Source organism: Rhinolophus sinicus, chromosome 16 (genome assembly GCF_057876585.1).
Source record: "Rhinolophus sinicus isolate RSI-liver-muscle chromosome 16, RSI-T2T, whole genome shotgun sequence".
NCBI lineage: Eukaryota > Metazoa > Chordata > Mammalia > Chiroptera > Rhinolophidae > Rhinolophus > Rhinolophus sinicus.
In genome coordinates this window covers 192,129,485-192,146,696 of record NC_142516.1, presented here as the reverse complement: position 1 = coordinate 192,146,696, position 17,212 = coordinate 192,129,485, and the positions used below count along the sequence as shown (strand labels likewise).

General features: G+C 52.1%; 1 protein-coding gene across 3 annotated transcripts in view; it reads left to right on the top strand.

The window, feature by feature from the left end:
- MYOM2 (myomesin 2) overlaps window positions 1–17,212 on the top strand; it is a 79,357-nt gene that overhangs the window by 2,300 nt on the left and 59,845 nt on the right. For 2 of the 3 annotated variants that reach the window (XM_019737583.3, XM_019737582.3), the window contains exons 2-8: window positions 3,466–3,584; window positions 4,919–5,113; window positions 7,570–7,708; window positions 7,860–8,017; window positions 9,052–9,144; window positions 16,076–16,164; window positions 16,239–16,289. In XM_019737583.3, coding sequence (XP_019593142.3) covers window positions 3,478–3,584; window positions 4,919–5,113; window positions 7,570–7,708; window positions 7,860–8,017; window positions 9,052–9,144; window positions 16,076–16,164; window positions 16,239–16,289 — 832 coding nt within the window. In that variant the 5' untranslated portion in view covers window positions 3,466–3,477. Of the gene's footprint in view, window positions 1–186; window positions 315–3,465; window positions 3,585–4,918; window positions 5,114–7,569; window positions 7,709–7,859; window positions 8,018–9,051; window positions 9,145–16,075; window positions 16,165–16,238; window positions 16,290–17,212 lie in introns of those variants that run through there. The other variant, XM_019737584.3, reaches the window with a different exon arrangement.

Sequence of the window (17,212 nt, the reverse complement as noted above, 5' to 3'; positions counted from 1 at the left end):
CTAAATGGAAATAAGTGCATTGTGGTTGAAACATTTTCAGAAATTAAAACCCTTCTTGGTGACATGAAAGATGGCTTCCAAATCTCCTCCACAGGAAGGGATTAGGCCCGAGCATGCCCCAGAGTCCCTGGCCGTGGGCGGGCTCAGGTTCCACTTCGCTGTCACAACTCCCAAACGTGTCAGGGGCATTCTGTGAGCAGCGGGCAGTGCTGGCAGGCGCCTGGGGGCTCAGTCAGAGTGAGGGCTGCGACACCGGCTCTGTCACGGGCAAACCAGTCACCCGGGCAGCTTATTGTCACCCTGTTTCCTCACAGGTAAGGTCGAGAGTCCAACCAGGACAGAATGAGATCATACATGTCAGGTTGTATAAGTTCAGTTATAATTTGTTGCAAACCACCCAAACCTGTGTGTTTAGAATACGTTCTCTGCATTTTGGGGAGTTGAGGATGGTTAGGGCTAGCGGTGGTTTGTAGCCACTAGGTTTTAAACCATAGATGGAGTCACCACTGGAGCTGAGGAATACTGGCTGCCCCCTCGTCAGGGCCCTCGTCTCTCAGCCACGAGATGGATGGGTACCTATCACTGCTGGAATCCCGGCCCCCAGTTCGCTTTGGTTCTCTCCGTGGGTCCTCATTAAGTGCCGGGCAGCCCATGTGGACCAGCTTCCCAGAGAGCTCCTGACCTCGGCCTGGAGGCAGCCAGCGAGTGCCGGGCAGCTCTGAGTGGTGAAAAGAAGGGGCAGAGCTCAAACAAGTGCCCGGAGTGGGCTCGAGGCTGCCCGTGCTCTGCCAGCATGTCTGGTTTGGGTATGAGGTTGACGAAAGTCTGTAGGCACGTGGGGTGAGAAAGCGTTGCACGTGAGCTGGCTGCTGTCCTTGGAGCAAGGACAGTCTCAGGTGCTCCCTCCCTGAGAGGTGATGGGTCCACTATCCAGGCGCTCAGCACGCGCTCGTGTTTAGAAGGAAAAGCGGGAGAACTGATGAAACTGCATTTGCGGTCCTCTGAACCCGATTCTGAAGGCCCTCAGTGCGGTGTTTCATGAAGTGAGCAGAGAATGTGATAACACAGTAGGGTGTTCCGTCCCTACCGTGGTCCAACGTGCTCTTGGGGGAAACGGCTCCAGAAAGTCTGCGTGTCAGAGCGAGTCACGCAGACCTCGCCCACCGGCTTTCAGCTCCACATCCTAACCACCAGAGGGCACATCCTTGCCTGAGGTCGTCCAGGCCCAAGCGGCCAGGCGCCAAGGTCAGCCAGTGATACGTGACGTGCTGATGGCGCTGGAGCCCCAGACAGGATGCCGTAAGCGAGTTGAAGGGGAGTTGGCCACTGGCTGCAAGCAGGGCTGACCTTGCCTGGCCGTTTCATGTTCAAAACAAGGGCATGGTCCTGCCAAGCGTGCACACCCTCTCCTGGGGGTGCCAAGGCCACAGTGGAGACATGTCAAGATAGCTTATCCTCTCCTCTCACTGAGGCCATTTTGGGCTCTTCCCTTTGCCAAGAAATACAAACAGATTGGATGGGCCATTGGCAATCGCACTTACATGCAATTTTAGGCCTTTCAGATATTAAAGTGAGAGATGCATTTTTTCAGATACCTTTTCCTACCTGCAGAATTCAACTCAACAATGACAATAACAAAATTCACAGCGTGACAGGGGCAGCCGCCAGTTCCGGTTGTTCGTTTCTGTGGACCAAGCACAGTGCCACCATCATATCAGAGTTAGAGGCTGAGACGTTAGCCCAAGGCTGGTGAAAGTGCTGAGTCAGAACTGCACCCCAGGTCTAGCAGATGTCAAAACCTGTGCCCTTTTCATTACGTACCTCTTTGAAAACTGCGGTGGGGTGGAGGGGATACATTTTTACTGCGTTCTGTGTTCCATCTGTGTAATCAAATTTACACGCTGCAGTACACATGCTGGACCCTCAATGGATTCCTGGTGGGTGGTTGACTAGCTGCCTTTTAAGAGGAAACACAGATAAGTTAGTGTGGGAAAGCATAAGGATCAGAGAGACGTGTGATGACCCTTGCTGTCCGTCTCTGCGGAACTCGTCTCGCATCTCTGGCCATCGCAGTCAGCCCTTCCCCAGAGCACAGGGGTTTGGAGCAGTCTTAGGACCCATCTACGCTCTGTGAGTCTGTGGTTCTGGGACATTGCCGTCTAAAGGAAATTGGCCCTGAGGAGCGCACTGTGTGTTTTGGCCAGTTTTCTAATGTTCACTCAGGAGCTGCTGGGTGGGATGTGAAGGTGAGACGGTCCAGCCCCGAGCAGGACCGAGCTTGACCTGCTGCTTCCACGGCTGGTCTCCTTCTTGTTGTCCTGTGTGAGTGACGTCCCCGGCAGCTGAGCCACGTGGCCTTGCCCGAGAGCTCCTTCTTTAAATCAAGGCAGATTGTTTCAAACACAAATGGCAAAAATGGAGCTCAGATTTGGAGTTCTTTTGCCTCTTTATGTGAGGAATTAATAATCACAGAGCTTTGGGAATACATTATTATTAGATATAGCCAAATAACTCACTACGTTGGCATTTTATTTATTTTGGATGAACATATATAGCAAATGGCCGTGTCTAACACCTGCAGTATTTCAGACTCCCAGGTCCTGGCCCAGACGGGTCGCAACTATCTCTTTTTTGGGAGAATTTGACCAAACGTGCTCACTTCCCCACACCCCCCAGGCTTTCATGCTGGGCTCGGTACCCACTCCCTGCCCGTCCCATCTGAGCAGGTTTACAGGTAACATGTGAGGTGTAGTTTTGGGAGAATGATTCTGGAAGGCATCCTGGGGACCGATTCCTTTTTTCAAGCCCCATTTCAAGCAGCAGAGGCTCCTAGCTCCTGAGGCAGCACAGAAAGCTGCCATGTGTGGTCACCGTCTTCCCAGAGGGATTTCTCCTCACGCCTCCTCAAATCCCCTGAGAGCCTCCTCCTCACAGGAGCCCGTCTTCCCGCCCCCACCTCCGCCTGGCAGCCTACCCGTCTCAAATGTCACCCACCACAGGGGACCTCTTCTGGCTGCTCCTCTCCAGTTTCACGGGCCCCTTCTCATTTCACGGAACATTTTGTTTCTCTCTCCTCTTGTATTCTAGGTATTTGTTCACTGTTCTAATCTGTGTTTTAATTATTTTATCCTTATCACTTACATTGCCTTGAACAAACTAGGTATTCTACAAATATTTGTTGAGTTCACAATGAAATGAAACACATAGCCCAATCTGCTAATGGTTATGGAAGCAAATAAAAAATGAAATCGGGTCCCAGGAAGCTCACTAGCCAGCTGGACTCCCTAGTCCAACGTTATTTGTGCTGATACAACCTTCCTTTCATCCACCCCCCCCCCCCAATGGGTTTTGCTCATTGGAGTTGATTCCCCCTTTGGAACAATACATAATATTAGTGTAGAAATTGCGGGAAATGGGCTCCATTTGACAAGGCCCTCACTGCTGCTTGTTACTTTTTATTTGCAGGCATACACCAAGATGTCACTTGTTGCCGTGCCCTTCTACCAAAAGAGACACAAACACTTTGACCAGTCATATCGTAATATTCAAACGAGGTATCTTCTGAATGAATATTCGGCGAAAATGTAAGTTGAAATTCACTGATTAGACTCATAGAGATTTGATTATGGGTGTTTGATGTGTAAAGGCAGGAAGCTTTATCCAGTGTCCTGAAACCTGGAGTGAACTGGTTTTGGGAGGGTCAGAGATGGCAATGCTTCCTGATGACCATGTTCAATGCCAGAGGGGGACGTGGCTAACCCGGCTGGGCAGAGAGCTGCCTGCACAGTGCCTCACGGCATCCTGGTAGAGCCTGGTAGGTGCTGGTAGGTCCTGGTAGAGCCTGGTAGGTGCTGGTAGGTCCTGGTAGGTGATGGTAGGTGATGGTAGGTGCTGGTAGGTGCTGGTAGGTGATGGTAGGTGCTGGTAGGTCCTGGTAGAGCCTGGGAGACTGGCTCTGAGCCCTGGACTAGATCAGATGGCAGGGAACTTTTAATAAGTGCTCCTTGACTTTATTCTTCACACATATTCTGGAACTGGAATCTAACAAACCACCAGGAAGCGAGGCAGTGGGAAGTGAAACAACCGGAAAGATGTCAGTGGGAGAGAGGTTATGGGTTGGCAGAGTAAAGATGGGGTGGAAGCTGATATGGACAGTCAACTTGCTACATTAGTAATTAAGTAGCAAGAGGTGAGTTGATTCAGTGCATAACAGGCCAGGGTGCTTATAAAGCACAGTGTCCTCAGGGAGCTGCAGCCCCGCCCAGTCAGCACCAGGTCTGCAGCTTTAATGGGCCGATTGGAAGGTTGAGCAAAAGCATGAAAGACGCTGCTAGCAGGGCACGCTCTGCCCTAGGATCTTACGCACATGTCCCCAACACCCTATATTTAGAAATGCCCGTGGTCCTGGTACGTGGTGGCCATTCCTGTAACAAACAAAGCCAAACATTCATCACCCCTCCCAACAGCCTCGGGAGCTTCGAGTCCCTTAAGATATATATAATCGTGGCTCTGGGCCAGGGCTGTGGCAGGCGCTCGCTGGCCCTGAGGGGAGGTGGCCGGGGTGCTGGGGAAGCTGTCTGTCACCCGTCCTTCTGAGGATGGGCTCAGTGGGCTGCAGACGGATGTAGGTTTGAAGGTGCACATCATGTGTGCCTGTGTGTGCACTTGTGCACACGTGTGTATGCCTGTGCAGGCGTGTCTGTGCACACGCACACGTGTGAGTGTGCCTGTGTGTGCACTGCGTTTGTGTTGTGTACCAAGGTGATGTGCAGGTAAGCACGGGCACGCGTGTGTGTGCGCCTGTGGCAGGTGTGTATGCTTCAAGGGCGGCTTGTGGTGTGTAGGAAAAAAGCGGTGTTGTCTGTTGCGATACAGTTTTATACTCGTCTGTGCCTGATTGTTTCCACTGTCCATCAAGGCGTGCTTCCAGCCGCTCGTCCTCCCAGAGGTCCTCTACTCAGCAGGCGTCCTCCCAGAGGTCCTCTACTCAGCAGGCGTCCTCCCAGGGGGCTGCCAGCCGGATGTCGCTGGCGGGGACCACCTGCAGGCTGTGTGCCAAGAGGCTGAGCTCCGCGGAGGAGGAGGAGGAAGACGAGCAGCAAAGCAAAAGAAGGTGACCGCTCTGTCCTCTCTCAGACCACCCGCCGTCAGGGCTGCAGAAGCCCATGCGTCCCACCCGGGGAACAGGAAGGGCTCGGCAGGTCAGAGCTGGGAGTCAGGGGCCCTGGTTGACAGGGAGCCTGAGAGGACAGGAAAGGTGCCTCTCGCTTGGAGTCAAAGCCATAAGCTCCTGCTTTCCTCGCCATCCTTGTCTCAGTTAAGCCTGGCAAACCACTTGGCATCAAGTTTCCCCTTTGTTTGCAGAAGAGAACAGTGTGGCCCACGGCCGGGGACCCACGGCCCATGCACGTTGCCGTAGGCCTGTGGTCTCCGTCTGTCGCTGGCTGTCCCCCACGGACTCAGGTTTTCCACAAACAGGATGCTCACGGTTGAAAGCATCAAGACCTAACTGTTTGCAGTTAATTTTGAATTTCCACCAACAGCCTCTCTAGCTGGTAAAGAACAGTGTGGAGGGGTGGAGACTCAAGCAAGACAATTTTCCAGAGAGGGGGCTAGGGTTTCCACCAGCTGTCCCTGTGGAAACTGAGTGTGAAGGGCTCTAAAAATGGTCACACCCCACATTTCAATGGTCTCAGCTCCTGGGAAAATGTCGGAGGAATGAGATGGATTAGTAAGAACATCAGTCCCCAGATTACTTCTAGATCACAGAGAAACAGGTGGTATCTTACTCTGGTGTTTTAAGAACAAAACAGGTAAATACCTGTGAACGCGCCTTCTGATACCTGCTGTGTTTTTCCCCTTTACCTCCCCTGCTATTTGCTTCTAGGAGGTTTTTTTTCTATTTCTCTAGCACACTTAAAACCTGAAGGAAAAGTGAGATTTGGGTAAAGAGTTTCATTTTGAAAGTTACACTGTAACCAAGGAATCTGTTTAATAAAATCAACATGTAGCTGAGAAGATGAATCCTTATTTTTAAAAATTTGAACCATCTTTTAAATGCCTCATGGGAATTGGCTACATAATTTTATCGTGAAGCAAAGACTTCTTTTGTAAAAGGATCACTTCGAAATGTGTACGTTTAAAAAAAATATGGATTTTTTTGGTATTGTCTTATTTAAAAAAGGGTTCTATCTATATTTAAGTTTTGGCCTGGGGAGTGAGACGTCTTGAGCTTTATCATTTCACTTTGTCATTTCACTTTGTCGGTTATACGTGGTGTGGCCTCACACATGTTGCATAAACTTCCCATTGCTCAGTTTCCCCAGGCGTGAAATACGGAAAGTATATGTCCATTCGTTTGAACAGTCAGGGAGTAGGTGACCGTAATTCATATGGTTTCGGAAAAATTGGCTTTGTGACAATCGTGGCCCTTGGAATCTTCCTAAAGCGCAGAGGGCTCTTCGGTCACAGCAGTAAATCCACTGGCAGAATGTGCTTGCTCACGGTCATGCATGTCTCTCCAGCCATCCCGGTGAGGGCGGGCTGCTGCCCGCTGGGCGCTGAGCCCACCGTCGTCTTCTGGAACTGTGCTCTCAGAGACTCACAGAGTGTTGTTCTCAACGCACTTGCACACCTGTCACGTGAAAGCTCTTTTTGCCCTTAGTTCTTTCTTCCTTCAAAAGTAAATCCCAGGAAGTGGCGGGTTTGCTGAGTTGGGCTAGTTCCCTGAGACTGTGTCACTTCCTGCTTTGTCCCTGCCCTGCAGGGGGCGGGGGAGGGATGAGCACTGAGCGCTGATTTGAGAGTTAAAGGGATTCGTGGAACACACTTCTTTATTCCCCTCCCCTGTAGACGTAAGTTTCCTGGAACAAATCGCAACTTTGCGAAAGGTGAAGTTGTGGGTTCACAGGCTGAGTTACTGCAGTGTCTTCCTGTAAAACACAGCAGGAGGCACTGGGAAGGCTCTCAGCACATCTGGGCCAATCTGATGTCTTTGTTTGTCCCAGAGAGACACGCTCCCCGTCCCGTCCGTCCCAAGGCTTGTCATTAGCTCATATGCATGGCGAATGGCGTGACTGCATGGCTGCCGTGTTCTGCGGGCTCGTCACAGGCCAGCAGGAGGGTTTTCTCCATGAGCTGAATCCCAGGGCTCGGGCTCGGGTGGGGGAGAATGTCCAGCTCAAATGCTTATTTCATAGTGGGGAGGCCGGTGGTGACTCCTGGATAAATGGAGGCCCCCTGTCTGTGCCCCGCACATGGATGTTTCAAACAGCTTCAGGGCAGGACGGCTGACCTGTTAACAGCTCGTGACAGTGTGAGGCCTGAGCAGACGCGTCCTTTCTGTCACTGTGATGTAGTGGGACCACGACAGAAAGAAGGCCCACTCCTTTCTTGGACGCGCGTTGACGGAGCCTCCCGTGCACGTGACTCCTGCTGGTACAGGGCGGCCATGTGGACGGCTCCCACCAGTTTGGCATGAGGGTGTCACCAAGACACACACGTACACCTTCAGTGAGCACGCACCCTTTTCCTCGTCCCAACAGTCACGTTCTGTCTTCGCCCCCATAGGTACCAGTCCCTGGTGGCTTCGTATGGAGAGGCCAAGCGGGAGCGTTTTCTCCGGGAGCTTGCGGAGCTGGAGGGAAGTGTACACCTGGCACGCTCGCAGGCTCGGGACAAGTTGGACAAATACGCCCTTCAGCAGATGGTAGGCAGGGCTCGGGGCTCGGGCTCGGGGGGCTCGGGCCACGTGGCAGTTGGTCAGCATGGCCTTCCTGTGGCTGAGGGCAGACAGCCCTGCTTGCCCACGTGGCGCGTCCCCTTGCCATGCCCTAACCTGTGCCTGCTTCCTGGGACAGGAGGAGGACAGGCTGGCCTGGGAGAGGCACACGTTTGAGGAGCGGATGCGACGGGCCCCTGAGATCCTGGTGCGGCTGAGGTCCCACACGGTCTGGGAGAGGACGTCTGTGAAGCTGTGCTTCACCGTGCAAGGCTTCCCCACGCCCGTGGTGCAGTGGTGAGTGCGGCCGGCCGGGCCGGACCTGGCCACGGCCCTGGGGACGGGCGACGAGGGCCACGGCAGGACACCGCCACACCGCCACTGCAGATGGCCCTGCTTGGGGAGGCACGTTGACAGAGCTCACAGTGTCCCGGGTAGATGGACACAGGCCTTGTGCTCTTAGTGAAATGGGCACAGCCGATGTGCCAGGAGGTTTTCACTTAGAAATGCCCTGTGCTTACGTGCGGCTCTGCGTTGAATTCGTGGGGACTCCTAAGGGAGCCTGAACTCCAGGCCTTGGGGCCACATGTACAGTCAGTGGAGCCTTGTGACAGCAGAAGAGTCACGTGTCTGAGCCCGTCAGGTCCTTCTGTTTCAACACCTGCTCCGTATCCGAGTTCCTTTGTTTTCCCTCTGGCTGGAGGTGATGACCTGGTCCGCAAAGTTTGTAGCTTGCTACAAGCACCATAACATTTCACTTGTCACCGGATTGGGGCTCTCAGTGGCAGATCAGACAAAGAGCCCCCCAGTCTGTGCTGCTCACAGGCAGGCTGGGGGGCTGAGAGCCACCACTCTTGGTCCTGGGGGACACGTGTCCTCCTGTCCTGGGTGGGGCAAGGAGGCCAGCTTCCTCCAGTCACGATTGGGTGGGTGGACCCCCCAAAGCTGTCCCTGTGAGTCCCAGATACACTATGGCCCAGGGGGGCTGGTCTGGGACCTGACCGATGTTGGTTCCATTTGTTTTTCTTATGGGATGACACATCCTGAATTCCCAATAGAGTCCCAAGGGGACTGTGGCACACAGTGTCATGGGTCGAGTGCGGCCCAGGCCATCAGAATTCTGCAAGCGCTGCTCCCTCTTACATGTCAGGGACCGTGGGCTCCAGGAGTCCCCCAGCTTCCCCACCTCCGCTCACCACCTGTGGCACCGGCAGTGATGCCTGCACAGGCGGTGTCGTCACTGCCTGAAGGCAGAGGCAGAGGGGCAGGCGGGGCACGAGGCAGAGCTCAGTCCGCCTTTGCAATGAAGTAAGCGTCTCGTCTCTGTTCAGGTACAAAGACGGGAGTCTGATCTGCCAGGCGGCCGAGCCCGGCAAGTACAGCATTGAGAGCAAGTACGGTGTGCACACGCTGGAGATCCACAGGTGAGCGCCTGGGCGGGGCTGCACCTGCCTCAGCCAGCCCGCCTCCCACGCAGACCTGCCCAGCACCAGGCGCGGGCACCCCACCTGACAGGCACGGCCCTTCTGAGTTAATCTGTGCTGCTACCTGCTTCCCTTCGTCATTTTCAAGGTCAGGCCAGAGGGATGCAAATTCAGTGGGCCTGTCAGGCTTCTTTCTGGGAACAAAGAATAAATGTTTTCCGGGGAGGCGGTGGGTCCAGGTGGACGGCTGCCGTGAAGCACAAGGTCGCCTCACTCCTGGTCAGCAGCCAACAGCCGTCCCTCAGCTCAGACTCTTCAAAGTAACACAACCTTTTTTTCTCGTAACAAATTAGGAAAATGTAGAAAATGCATATAAGTAAAAGGAAACAAAAATCATCCATATTTCCGACACCCGGTGTCAGAATTTGGGTATATATGTAGTGTTGCTTTTTTCCTGACACACACACACACACACACACACACGCACACACATGTATAAACACACACTTTTTTTTTTACGCAGAAGTGAGATTCTGCTCTTCTTTTTCTGTTTCTCTGCATACAGTTTTTTTCATTAAAACCATAACATTATGCAATTGACTGTTTTTCACAAATAGAATATCATGACATGTTTCCATTCTCCAGAAAACTGACACTCTGCCTAGGGACCAGACAGCAGGGTTAGGTCCCCATCTACCTTTTGCCTGTGACTCTGGGTCACAGCTACACTGCCTCCTGAGTTGTCATACTGTCCTCTGAAAATGATGCTCAAGAGACAGGTGGTCAGAATCAGAATGTCATCTTCTCTGTTTGCTAATACGGTGTTACCCCGAAAATAAAAGACCAGGTCTTATATTAAGTTTTGCTCCAAAAGACGCATTAGGGCTTATGTCATGGGATGTCCTCCTGAAAAATCATGTGAGGGCTCATTTTCCGGTTAGGTCTTATTTTCGGGGAAACATGGTAGTTATTGTGAGACTCAAATAAGAACATACATATTTATATGTGTATGTAAATATATGGTACTTGTGTGTGTAGTGAGTTATAGCAAGTCCTTTTGAGGAAAAGATGAGGGATAGTAGCGTAAGTAAAGTAAAGAATCAGGAAGACATTTGAATATCTGATTTTGTGGACCTTACGATTACTAAGCTGTAGGGCGGTGGCTGTGTCAGAACTGGGCTCAGTGTAGACTCCTGGGTGGGATGCCAAGCTTCGGCCAGCCGTCTGTGTGCTCCTGGCCTGCACTGCACATGTCCCCACGGAGGTGCCCCTCTCCCACAGTGAGACACAGTTTTCCAGGAGCCTCCACGAGGACTGCAAGGCTCCCCTCCCCTCCCACGAACCAATATTGTACCTGCAGATTAATTAGACCAGGTGTTGAAAGGTTACAGTTAAGATTAAAACTTGTGATGAGTCACTAGCTTGCTTCTCTAGGTAATTTTGAGGTTCTTTAGAGAAGCTGGAGGCCCTGCCTCAGGCCCTACTGGCACTTCTCATTGAGAACCTACTGTGTGCCAGGCGTTCCTCTAGGTGCTGGACACAGAGGACCCAAACCAAGGTCCCTGTCTTGGAGGTCTCACATCTGGCATACGGAGCAGCCATAAGCATGATACCAAAGGGAATTATACAGGAAATCAGAAGGCGACGGCTGCTGAGTACTGGGGATAGAGGGTCTCTGGGCTGGGGGGCAGTAAATGCGGGGGGTCGGAGGCCTTCATGAGCAGGGCCTGCAGGAGATGGAGGAGGCGGGGGTGGGGGGCAGAGAAGGTGCCTCCCAGTCCTGGGGCCGCAGGGGTTCATGGCAGTGGCAGGTGGGAGGCTGGAGAGGCAGCCAGGGCCTTTGCAAGGACATCGGCTTTTACTTGGGGGGTTGGGGGGGGGGCAACGGGAGGACTTCAGGTGAGAGAAGTGAAAGATCTGACTTAGGTGTCAAAGGGTCATTCTGACCATGAGCAGAGGACAGAGCAGGCTGTCAGGAAGCTTTGCTGAAATTCAAGAAAGATGACGGGTTGGGCAGGACCAGGGTGGGCTGGTGGGAAGGGGTGCGTCCTGCCCAGATTGTGAAGGCAGATCCAATAGGATTTGCTGATGCGTTGGACTTGGGGTGTTGGTGAAAAAGAGGCGTCAAAACCAGTTGAAGTTTGGGGCCGTGCATCAGCTGGGATGGGGGGCAAGCTTCCGTGCTGGGTGCAGGTGCCCTCCTCCTGGTGGGCTTACATTACTCTGGCCCCTGGCTGCATTTTCCAGAGATTAATTTTCTCTCCGTTGATTTCCCAAATTGTGTACATTTAACAGGGAATAAGCCACAGTGTCTAGGAGATCTAGTAGGTTTATCCTCAAGATGTCTGCTTTCTAACTTGGGGTGCCCGGGACGGTTGGGGGGCCGGGTGGGTTAGCTGGAGTCAGCGAGGGGCTTGTTTCCAAGCCGTATTTTAATAATTATGTAAAAAGAAAATCAATGTCCCTTTCTCAAGTATGAAGGAAGTCCTGTTACTGCCGGTGTGGGCCGTGTGCGTGACAGAGGCTCTGGCCCGTGAGCGGTAACAATGGGTCACTGAGGCCACGGCCCAGGCTGCCGACCAGGCCTCCTTACACACCAGGGTCCTGCAGGGTCTGCAAATATTCGAGGAATTTGGGCCAAGGAAACCCTGAGACTAATTTTTCTCTCAACATTCTGACCATATTGGGATGTTTTAGACAGATGAAATGTGAATACTCTTCAGCAAGACAGCCTGGGGCGCCCCCACTGACTGCAGCCCTCAGCTGCTCACCCCAATGTGCTGAGTCCCTGTCACCTGATCTGCGTGGCCCCTGGGGGGGGGTCAGGAATGAGTGTTCCCTCCTGGTACAGGAGTGACATTTATTTCTATGAATATTCTTTGGCTGCTGTCCCTGAAATCTTCAAGTGCTGAAAGAGACTGCCCCGCCCCCCTTCCCCCGTCCCCCCAGGGCAGCTGCAATTCAGGCTGTAATTGACACGGTTCGTTTGCTCATCAGACTCAATCGTGAGACTCACAGAGGGACTTCTGTTTTCTTAAACAATTTTAATGCTGTTCTCATACTTTCATGGAAGCGTTGAGAACAATCTTGTATTTTTTTGTAGCCCCTCCACCCCCACCCTCGCAGAATGACAGTAGGGCTAACCTCTCCTTGCACTTTAGTTTTAGACTTGGGTAGTCAAATTCTAACAAAATAAATTTTAAATCCAATGTCAACATGTAAGGACGCGAGGCCTGACCGCCCAGGACAAATTCATGTGCCCCGTAAACGTTTGTCTGCCGTCTTTAAAACAGATATAATGTTATTAGTTTTTCTGATAGAGTTGATGTGGGGGGACTTCACAGGGAGACTTTGGGATGCAAAGGTGCCCCTTGGAAGTTTGTAAAAATGGAGTCCAAAGAGGACTGTCTGTCTATTCTGCAAACCTGTCCAAACAAAACAAAACCCTTTGCCCCTTAATCACTTGCTTGCAGTTTCTGGCTGCATGAAGTAAAGGCGGCAGCCTTGGGAGGGAGTGAGGGGCGGAGAGGAAGGGAACGCCCGCCGGGGGGTCAGAGCGTCCAGGCTGCACATCAGCCTTGGGCAAGATTGCTGGGTGGGCAGTCTCCTCCAGGTCCTCCTCGGCCCACTCTGCCGGCTGCCCCGGGGGCCACCCTTCCTGCTGCTCTCCCCCAGTATACACAGGTATGTTTACTTATGACCTGCATATACATCTCCTGTCCAATGTATTTTATATGATGCAAAACATTTACAAAAGAGAAATGCAGAAAGGCTGAGGTAAAAGTAAACATCACCAGAAGCTCTAGCTTCCCCCAGACACCCAGCACCCTGCGTAGGGCACCAGTGCATAAATCAGAGGGTCTGAAGGTTTCAGAGGCTGTGGCTTCCTCTACAAACCGGTGGCAGCGGTGGACCCTCTGTGTTCTGGACAGAAGCACGTGCGACACAGCACAGAAGGTTCCAGCTCGCAGAGCAGCGGCCTCTTCTCCCTAACCCTCACCCCACTTCTAAGTGCTAAGTGCTAATTGGTGAGTTGACCAGCCCGCCAGTGCTAACGTGTGAGGCAGGTGAGGAACAAGCTCAAAATCCTCTGGGAGGAGCTGTTCCCTGGGGCCTTGGCTGGAGGATGGTCCTGCTGCTTCTGTCCCGAGGGCACCAAGTCCATTTGTTCTGCCACAAGCCTCCTTGTTCTCTTATGTCCCCTCTGGCCGTTCCCAGGTCAGGGGCAAGTAACTGCTGTTCTCAGAAACTGCAGACAGGCCTGTGCACTTCTGTTGGAATGTGGAGGAGACAAATGGGATCTTCTTTGAACTTTCCGTTCGGGAATTCAGCTAATATATTTTAGGGACTAATCTGCAAGAGTCAGACAGTGCTGTAAAACTACAAAGCATTCAAATACGTTGTTTTATTTAAGCATCCAAGTCCCCCCAGGAAAGTGTAGGTACTCCCAGGTGTATTGAGCAGCTTGAAACACGTGCTGTTTATTTGTTATGAAGCCGAAGGAGGAGGCTTATGAGGCAGACACACACCTGAAGCAGCAGCCTGGCTGCTGCAGCCTGCTGGTGGCCCAGCACCTCCCCTGGGCTGCATTCTGGTGGCACAACCTTGAAAAAGTCGATTCTCAAAGATGAGTGGTTGCAATGGAATCACTGCCTTTCACCTTGAAACCTCAGAATATCCTTCCATTGAGCGGAAGAGGCAGGGGCAGCTTTGCCTGAGGGTCGTTCATGCACAAACACGCTGGGTTGCAGTAGGTGACAGTAGGTGACAAGCACCCAACTATTTTTACTCTGGTTTTAAAAACTGCCAAGAAGTACGTTGCAGAAAAAATTGGTAGCACACTGAGGATAGTTGGCCTGGAAACCACGATGCCAGGTAATTCCCAGAAGGTTTAGAGGGAGGTGTGAGGTGCGCTCTCACTGACCCCTGTCTGCCCTTCCTCTGAGGGCCTCCTCCCCCAGGAGCTGGGTGCCTGGTCAGTCTTGGTCCACCCTGGCTCTGGGCAGTGTTTGCTTTGCCTTATGGCTCCTACTTCTGAGTCTCGGTGGATGTCGCTTGTGTGTTCCCAGTCCAGGCTCCAGGTCAGGAGATTTTGACCAAGCAGTTTTCACTGAAAGCTTTGCTTCTTCCCCACATTCTCTGGCCTTCTCACCCCCACCCCCAACCAGTGAGCCTGCGGGGAGGGGGGGCAGTGTTGTAATAATGCTGGGGTGGGGGCTGGGGTGCTTGCAGAGGAAGGCCTAGGGCTGCTCCCAGAAGAAGAATGCCTTCCTGTCTGTAGAATGCATTCATGAAAACATCGTGGTTTCATCCTTTAGAACAAATAGCACAAGTAGGAAGATAAAACAAGTTTGAGCAATGCAGGAGGGTAGGGAACAGAAGTAATTCTTCCTGCCCCCCTAGACCTCCACCCCCCAGCCCTGCAGCCTGTGTTAGGTGGGTAGATTAGCACAGAAGGTTAAGTTTAGCAATGGCAAAAGCATCCACATTTTGGGATTTTTATATTTTACTCTACGCATCACTCTGCCCTGGTGACATGCTGGAAACTGCTGGTAAAGTAGCTCTAATGAGTTCAGGCTGGGATTGTCTCTTTGTTGAGGAGCTTCGTGGTTTGGCTTGTGTTCTTCCTGGGTGAACCTGAAGTAATGCATTTAGTTTGAGTGTCTGAGGAACTGGGTTCTGTGTGGTTTTCCCCGGGGCAGTGGCATGTACAGCGGGGCAGGTGGCACAGCCTGACTCACCGATACTGGATTGGAACCTCACGGAGGAGGGGACCTAGTTCTTAGCAGACAGCTGGGTCTCGGAAACTATGTCCTTTATTGGAGACACTGTTTTTTGGTCAAAGAAAATATTTTCAGTGCCTATTGCAGTAGAGAAGAAAATAAAATTCCTAATAACCTTGCGAAAACGAATTTGTCTCTGAGGCTCCTTAAAGCATTTGAAAGTGAGACTTGAATAAACTCCTTTTTCCTTGCAAGTGGGATGTTTTGCACTATTTCCCTCCCCAAATTAGCATTATCCTCACAATGCCCACTTCTTGGAGAGGTGGCAGAAACTGGCAGAAAGAACCGATTTTAGAGTTTTGTGGGCTTTGTTTACCCAACTTCTTCAAGTGGCAACTTTGTTACCCTGTGTATAGGACAATAGTATCTATTTTTCCGGAGACTCTGATACACAATAGCCTGGAAAAGTAACTAGCAGAGTGTCTGGCATTTAGTAAAAGCACAAAAGGACCAGCTCCTCCTCCCTACACCCCTCTCCTCTCAGTGACGTTTCCAGGGAAGCTGGTGGGAAGACAGTTCATAGTCAAGAAAATAAGCTCCACCTTTTGGGAGATGGATGTGGGAGGTGGAGGAGCCCCACCCTTGAGAAGCTGGGGTCGGGTGGTGTCTGGGCCATTGTTCTTTGCAGGGGTGAACCTGCACCCCTGTCCCTCTCCAAGGACGGGTCCTCAGGTGGCCCAGTGCACCCTCGGGTGGGGATCCATTCATACCTGGTGATCCTGTCACTTTGGGGTTCTGGGCATAATCTGCTATTTGCAAGGGGCTGCCTGGTGTGCAGTGAGGTGGAGTTAATCTCCCCGGAGGTCAAGGTCCTTGGAGCTAGCTGCCCGCTGACAGCTCAAAGCACGGATTCTGCAGAGGTACCAGAAGGGAACACAGACAGGTGCAGAGAAGTGAGGGCTGTCAGCGGTGATGATGCATTTCTTTCTCAAAGCCAAAGCCCAGTTGTAGTCAGATCAGGTCCATGTCTATGATTGATGCCTCGTTCCAGGACAGAACTGGCATTGTTCTGAAATACACCTTCATAAACAAAGGACCTAGGTCACGTGGGCTGCTTTCAGGAATGTTTGTGTTCAAACTGGGGTCACTGGCGTTTACAGAACAGTCCCCAGTGCGCTGAGGACCTTGTCTTGCTTTTTCTCTCTAAGGGCAAACTTTGACGACACAGCCACGTACTCAGCAGTGGCGACCAACGTGCACGGGCAGATGTCCACCAGCGCCGCCGTGGTGGTGAGAAGTGAGTGAGCGCGGCTCGGGGGCAGGCGGGCGCCCTTTGTCTTTCTTTGCCTTGCTCACCCCATTGTCTTGCAGGGTTCCGAGGAGACGAGGAGCCATTCTGTTCTGTGGGACTCCCGATTGGATGTAAGTCGATTTTTTTCTTTCTTTTCGGGCAGAAAAATATATAGTGACATAGCATATCATTTTAAAGATTGTTTTCCAAAGGTAAAATCTTTTATTTATTTATTTATTTATTAACCAAAAAGTGTTTTCCAAGTTTTCCCTGGCCAGTGTCAGGCTGCTGACAGTTTGTTCTGATGTAAGTCCATGGCAGGGTGGTCATTTTAGACACTGGTGAAACTTTACATTTTTGAATTGGGGACAAAAAAGGAATCCAAATCCCTGACTGGGACGCAGACTGTGGCTGGTTGTGTTTAAGGAGAGTTTTCTTCCTCTGCCAAAGTCGCTAGGCTCACATGTAAGGAGCAGCACTGTAGATGGCCTGGGGGTCAGCAGCTGTCCACTTGGAAGCCCAGGCTGGCCTTTGTCCTGATACGAGTGACACTGCGGGCGGGCGACTCCACCCCCTGCTGTTCACTGTCACTGTCACGTAGTGTGGGATGCCGCTCGCCCTCCTATGTGCTGGTACGCCACAGGCCACCACATGGGTCCCAGTTTCCACAGTGACTGCCAAAGGCGCTGTAGGAGGCAAGTCCAGTCTCTTTCTTTGGGACCAGAAGGTCCAGAGCCAGGTGAGGGTGGCGAAGGTAGCCCGGCCGTGGCATCTGAAGAAGCAGGACTTCCTGGCAGCGTGGCTTATTTATAGCTGGGGATGAGAGTCGGCATTGAGCTGACCTTCCAAAAGCAGAATTGTGCGTTGCCATAGCAGCTCTGGTTTGTATCCTAGTCTGAGGTCTGCATGTTACAGACCAAGTTTGGTGAGTGAGGGGAGGGCCGGCTGGGACCACTGAATACTTGGGTGTAGCTTACTTTGCTCATTTCTGGGTGAATTTTATTGCACGGGCTTATGTCCAACAGTTGGGGGGATATCCAAGACCAGTGACAGG